At 39.8% G+C, this 7,075-nt stretch overlaps 1 protein-coding gene across 1 annotated transcript; it reads right to left on the bottom strand.

Annotated features, from left to right (window-relative positions):
- Positions 1-5,046: 5,046 nt before the first annotated feature.
- On the bottom strand, positions 5,047-6,033 carry LOC142176047 (uncharacterized). The gene is made up of 3 exons (XM_075243089.1): positions 5,813-6,033; positions 5,626-5,701; positions 5,047-5,571 (listed from the first exon to the last, which is right to left on the bottom strand). The coding sequence occupies exons 1-3, from the start codon at positions 6,031-6,033 to the stop codon at positions 5,047-5,049; spliced, it is 822 nt and encodes a 273-aa protein (XP_075099190.1).
- Between the last annotated feature and the right edge of the window lie 1,042 nt (positions 6,034-7,075).

The following is a 7,075-nucleotide window of genomic DNA, read 5'->3' as shown; positions in this document are numbered from 1 at the left end:
CATGCACTTGTCAGCTTGCGTACGCAGACTACAATTAACATAGAAGACTCAATTCCTAAAGGAAAGTCCCCCACGCAAGGTTAGGCAAGATACTTACCTCAACGAAGAGAAACCGATACTCAATAATGAACTTTTCGGGTGAAAAGACCTCTGGACGGCTCAAATCCAACCAAAATAACTTCAAAGCACAAATAACACACATAAACAATCATTCCGGATTATAAAGCCTCAATTTTTATCAAATTCTAAAAATCGGCCCAAAAGTCAACTCCTGGGCCCACCCCTCGGAACCTGACAAATTTTACAAAAATCGAATACCCATTCCGATACGAGTTCAACCATATAAAATTTATCAAATTTCGATGCCATTTCATCCCTCAAATCATGATTTTACATTTTGAAAGTATTCTTCAAAATCCTTATTTTCCCTCAACCCAATACACAAATTAAATGATAAAAATAAAGACAAAATAATGGAATAAAATCAATTCTAGGTGAAGAACACTTACCCAATCGTTTTCCTTGAAAACCCACGAAGAATCGCCCAAAACCGAGCTCTAGAACTCCAAAAATGGTAAAAATGGCAAACCCTCGGAATAGAGTACTATTTATTCTGCCCAGGTCATAAAGCATCGCGAACGTGAAAGGATGCACGCGTTCACGAAGAAGAAAAATGAAGGCTGCCAGGATGACCCTACGTAAACGGGAGCAAAGGGCCCCGAACGCGAAGAATAAGAAGCAGGAACCTATGCGAATACGGGAAGAAGGACGCGAACGCGAAGAGTAAATGACCACTAGTGCCAAGCTCCCATTTTCTACTACACGAACGCGATGGGACGGACGCGAATGCGAAGAAGGGACAGGGCAGAACTTTGCGAACCTGAGAGGATGAATGTGAACACGAAGAGGAAATGTTCCACCCTATAAATTAACACTACGCGAACGCGAGAGCTAGGACGCGAACGCGAAGAAGGATACTAGATAGCAGAAACAACAGTTCAAAAATAGAAAGAAATGACCCGTAGCGTACCCGGAACACACTTGAGGCCCTCGGGTCCCCGTCTAAACACACGAACAAGTTCTATAACCTAACACGGACTCGCTCGGGATCTCAAATCACATCCAGCAATGCTGAAACGACGAATCACACCATGAATCAAACTTATGAACTTTTCAATCTTCTGACTTCCAAAACTCGTCCGAAACCTATCAAACCAACCTGGAATGACACCAAATTTTGCATATAAGTCCCAAATGACATAACGGAGTTGTTCCAGCTCTCAAATTTGAATTCTGACCCCGATATCACAAAAGTCCACTATTGATCAAACCTTTCAACCTTCCAAAACTTCAACTTTTCCAATTTTCGCCAAATCGCTTTAATTTACCCCACGAACATCTAAATCCAAATTCGGACGTATGCCTAAGTCCAAAATCACTACCCGAGCCTATTGGAACCATTGAAACTCCAATCCGAGTTCAAATACTCAAAAGTCAAATCTTGGTCAATTCTTTCAACTTCAAGCTTCTCAAATGAAAGTCACTTCTAAAGATTCTTTCCGAACTTTTCAAAAACCTGAACCGATGTTGCACGCAAGTCATAATACACTGTGTGAAGCTACTGGTGACCTCAAAACTGACGAACCGAATGAAATTGCTCAAAATGACCAGTCGGGTCGTTACATCCTCCACTTAAACATACGTTCGTCCTCGAACGTGCCCGGAGTCGTTCCAAAGTCATCAAACCACTACATGAGCTCGCTATACATACACCCGGGGGTGATTTCCCATCACCCAAACTTATGTAGGACTGACAACGCAATTTAACTGAAGATCTCACTTTATCCTTAGTCCATAACCTTAGGACAAAACCCAAATCTCAACATCTGAAATTCATCATCGGACTCGAATCTTGCATCACCTTACTGTATAAACCTGAACAAGCCGAATCGAGCCATAATTCCAACCCAGGGTACAATCACGCGATGTTCCACACAACTCAAATGCTCGTAGCAATAACTTCTGACCACCATAGCTGCCCAATAACATTTTGGACATCGGCAATATACTTCACATTGAATAGAACCTTGTTCCGGACCTCCACAATGCTGCCCATGATAAAGAAACATGCGGGGACTCATAACCGCCCATGAAGTCAACAAGTCAAGAAGCTCTCTCGTCCGTCAAGGGCCATTGCCCAAATCTTAGAAGAAACGACCTCATACTTCCAAACAATCCTCACCTCCAATACATTAGTGCTAACCTCAAGTCTAAGAATCTCATCTCAGCCAATACAAGCAGCCCAACTAACAACTTATCATGGAATTACACAGATTCTCACACCACACAGCTCGTACACCAACCCAACAATAACTCATATTGTGCAGTACAAATAGAAAAAAAGCAAGGTATAAGGATTATCTAACAAGTACAACATGTGTAACAACAAAAGTACAGTTTTCATTAAATTATCTCATATAGGGGAAACAAAACACCAAAAAAACACAAGGAAAGGGCATCCCACATAACATCCACTACGGCGTGCAGCCCGCTCCCAAATACTCATCAAGCCAAAGTGCTCGGGTTCACTGATCACATGAATACTGATATTAAGCACAGCAGAGTGCACAAGTATAACTGTAGGAAAATGAATAGAAATAATAAAACATGGAAGAAAGCAAGCACAACTAAGGTGCAATGAGAAAATCAACATCACGAGGGCTATGTCGCCCACATCGCCATAAGGCCTAAACAGAATTACAACATGCGTGCAAATAATCCTAGCACGAACCACATAGCCCAGAAGCTCATAAACTACTGCATTTCTTCTGAAGCACCCCGTAATGCCGCAACCACGATGCTCGCGCTGAATAGACCTTTTGTGAATCTGAAGTTGTTCCTCCGACTCCCCTTGATACTGAAATGTAGATCCATTAATGACACAGAAACACCGTAAGCTCCAACATATCATTTCGTGCAAGATCCCAGGCCTTAGTCATATACAAATTTTGGGAACCTTCCAATACCACTTATATCCATACCTCAGGCCAAAACTGATATAAATCTGACTCTGCAATCTAAATGCCGCTAGTGGACTCCCCCACTTGGCGCGAAGCCATAGAAAATAACATCTGATGATCCGCAAAACTAACTTTCACCGCTCGCACGACACCAATCACAAAGTACTCCAGTACCACAAACTATCCTCAATCATCATCCACCTCGTGATCCCACCACAATCTTGACGACTAGTCAATAAATTAAACCTTCCTAAGCTCGTACCCATCCACCAGATACCGAAACCCGCTGCACCTCCATGTGAACAACTAAATAGTCTCTCAATACCTCTATATCTTTAGTCTGGACGATATGTTGAGACAATGTTTGAGCATCCTTGGCTCCCTCGTAGCTCGTCTGTAGCATCACGAACCACTGGCGCATAGCGAACACTAAGAGCACAATATCATACACGAGTGGATGTAAAGGAATATAAGATATATGCTTCGAGCTGAATCAATATCGCACGATAAGGAATGAAAGGGGTGTAATTTCCTAATAGTTTCCGTAGCCTCACGAAGATAAGTACAGACGTCTCCGTACCGATACGCAAGACTCTACTAAACCTGTTTATGACTCGTAGCACCTATAAACCTAGAGCTCTGATACCAACTTGTCACGACCCAAAATCCCTCCGAAGGAGTCGTGATGGCACCTAGTCCCTAAAACTAGGTAAGCCTAACATTAACAAAAATAACGATAATATTCTCTAACTTCAAATTTGATAACACTGAACAATATATAATTTCCAAAACCGGTAGTACAAGTCATAAGCCTTTCTAGGAGTAGTTATATAAAATGAATACATCACTGTTCCATAACAAAAGGAAATAATGGAAATAAGTACCCTCTGAATAGAGTACTATTTATTCTGCTCAGGTCATAAAGCATCACGAATGCGAAAGAATGCACGCATTCACGAAGAAGAAAAATGAAGGCTGCCAGGATGGCCGTACATGAACGCGAGCAAAGGGCCACTCGCGTGAAGTATAAGAAGAAGGAACCTATGCGAACGCGGGAAGAAGGAAGCGAACGCGAAGAGTAAATGACCACCATTGCCCAACTCCCATTTTCTACTACGGGAACGCAATGGGACAGACACGAACACGAAGAAGGGAAATGGCAGAACTTCGCGAACACGAGAGGATGAATGCGAACGCAAAGAGGAAATGTTCCTCCCTATAAATTAACACTACGCGAACACGAAGATAGATACCAGATAGCAGAAACAGCAGTTCAAAAATAGAAGGAAATAACCCGTAGCCCACCCGGAACATACCCGAGGACCCCCCGAACCCATCTAAACACACGAACAAGTTCTATAACCTAACACAGACATGCTCGGGCTCTCAAATAACATCCAACAATGTCGAAACGATGAATCATACCATGAATCAAACTTATGAACTTTCCAATCTTCTAACTTCCAAAACTCGTGCCGAAACCTATCAAACCAACTCGAAATGACGCCAAATTTTGCAGACAAGTTCCAAATGATATAACGGAGTTTTTCCAACTCTCGAATTTGCATTTTGATCCTGATATAACAAAAGGCCACTATTGGTCAAACCTTTCAACCTTCCAAAACTTTAACTTTTTCAATTTTTGCCAAATCACTTCAAATTACCCCACGGACCTTCAAATCCAAATCTGGATGTACACCTAAGTCCAAAATCACCACCCGAGCCTATCGGAATTATGAAAACTCCAATACAAGATCAAATACTCAAAAGTCAAATCTTGGTCAATTCTTTCAACTTCAAGCTTCTCAAATGAAAGTCACTTCTAAAAATTCTTTCCGAACTTTTCAAAAACCCGAACCGATGATGCACACAAGTCATAATACACTGTGTGAAGCTACTTGTGACCTTAAACTGCCAAACCGGATGCAATTGCTCAAAACGATTAATCGGGTCATTACAATTGAACAGGTTCAACATTCATGTTTGGTTGATATCCAGCTGCAGTAGATGGAACTATCATTCCTTGCTATCCAATTGTATCAATCATAACTGCATTTGCTTTCTTGTTCTGCTTGAAATCAGATGGATATCCAACAATCTTGTAACAATTCTCCTTTAAATGCCTTGTCTTGTTACAAAATTCACATTTCATTAGTTTGTAACATTCATTCATAGTATGACCTTTCAAATGGCAATAATCACGTTCTAAACTATAATTTCTCTTTGGTCTAGATATAGAATAGGAAGTAAACAAGGCAGTAGGATCATTATGCCCAGCTTGCCCATAGGTACCACCAGTAATCAATTTTCTGCTTTCATCCTGAACCACCATAGTATAAGCCTTATCTATAGATGGTAAAGTTGACATCAATAGAATTTGGCTCCTTGCTTGTTCAAAATTGTCATTCAATCCCATAAAAAATTGCAACAATCGCTGATACTCCAATTGATCAACATACTCAGTGGCTGATGGAGGAGGTGGCAGTATTGAGTCATATTCTTCCCACAGATCTTTTAATTTGGTAAAATAAGTTGACACTGATGAAATCCCCTATGTCAAAGTGAATATTTCTTTGTGCAAGTAGTATAACCTTGATGCGTTTACTTTGTCAAATTGCTCCTTGAACGCAGCCCATACCTTCTGTGCATTTGAAGAAAACAATACTCCTGTTACTAAATCTCTACTCACATTGCTCATAAGTCATGAAGTCACAATGGCATTACACCGATCCCACTGACTTCCCAAACTCGGACCAAAGTCTTCCTTCGATGTCAATCCATCAACTAAATACAGCTTGTTCTTACCTAGCAGTGCAACCTTCATCGCACGGCTCCAAAGAGAGTAGTTTTCCATACCTGTCAAGATGAGTCCCACCGACATGGATCCTGGACCATCAGATGGATGTAGGTAAAGAGGATGATTGTGATCTAAGATAATTGAGTTAGGTACTGCTCCGGTGCTCACATCAGCTCCAATATTCTCGTTGACAGTAGAATTTTCAGGAATCACCATTGACAATTGCAGAATTAGGGTTCAAAGTTCCTAAAAATTGAGTAGATTCTCTCGAACTTCTTTCAATTTCACGAATAAATTTCTTAGAATCATTCGATTAGCAGCTCTGATACCATGAAGAATTTGTCAATAGCATGCAATTCAAGTAGAGAAATCAGACATTGAAAGATCGAGAGAAAATTTTAGAGAGAAGAAAAATGCTTCGTTCTTCTATTAAGCGTAATGAAGGAGAAGACACTACAATGTATTTAACTAATTAATCTAACCACCTATCACATGTCTGATGTACATCACTAACTGTAGTTAAGTTAGCTAAACTAACTAACTATGATTAACTATACCTTTACATAATTTTGTCTTAAGTTTTGACAAGTAATTTCTAAAGTTTGGTTTCTCAAATATTCACATATTAGAATACTATCTCTTTGAGGGCATTCTTAATTATTTTCATATATAAGCTACAAGAATTTCTTCAAGCCCAGAACCAGAATTTCTGGCAAACAAAATTTCCAATACGGAAAATTTCCAAAAACTACTCTCAAGGAAATGAAATTCTTTTCTCCTAGCCGATTCAAGTCACATAGCTTATGAAATTTTTTCAATAATCTATTTGTCTTTCCAATGTATCCCAAAAATAAAAAAAAATCTTCAAACTTAATTAACCAAAACCCTCAAATTCCAACTTATAATACCACTTTTAGGAACAATGTAAAAAATTAAAATATATTAACCAGCTTGTGCATAGCTGGAAATATTTTGATTTTTCTAGAAGAGTAAATCATTACACAGATGATGTTGTTATTTTTCTCGGGGGGAGGGAGGGGGTTATAATTAATCATTACACAGATGGTGTTGTTATTTTTCTCGCGGGGGGGGGGGGGGGTGGTTACGACAGTAGGGTCGTCTTATATTATTGTATGTGAGAAGAAGTCTCAAGATTACCTGGTCACATATGTATACAATTTTGTTTAATTTTTAATTTCTACACTTTGAAGATATTTAACTATTCAAATGACATGTTTGTGCTGGAATTAAAACACAT

This window comes from Nicotiana tabacum, chromosome 22 (assembly GCF_000715075.1).
Source record: "Nicotiana tabacum cultivar K326 chromosome 22, ASM71507v2, whole genome shotgun sequence".
Lineage (NCBI taxonomy): Eukaryota > Viridiplantae > Streptophyta > Magnoliopsida > Solanales > Solanaceae > Nicotiana > Nicotiana tabacum.
The sequence above is the reverse complement of the archived record's forward strand: the minus strand, read 5'-3'. Positions and strand labels throughout refer to the sequence as shown.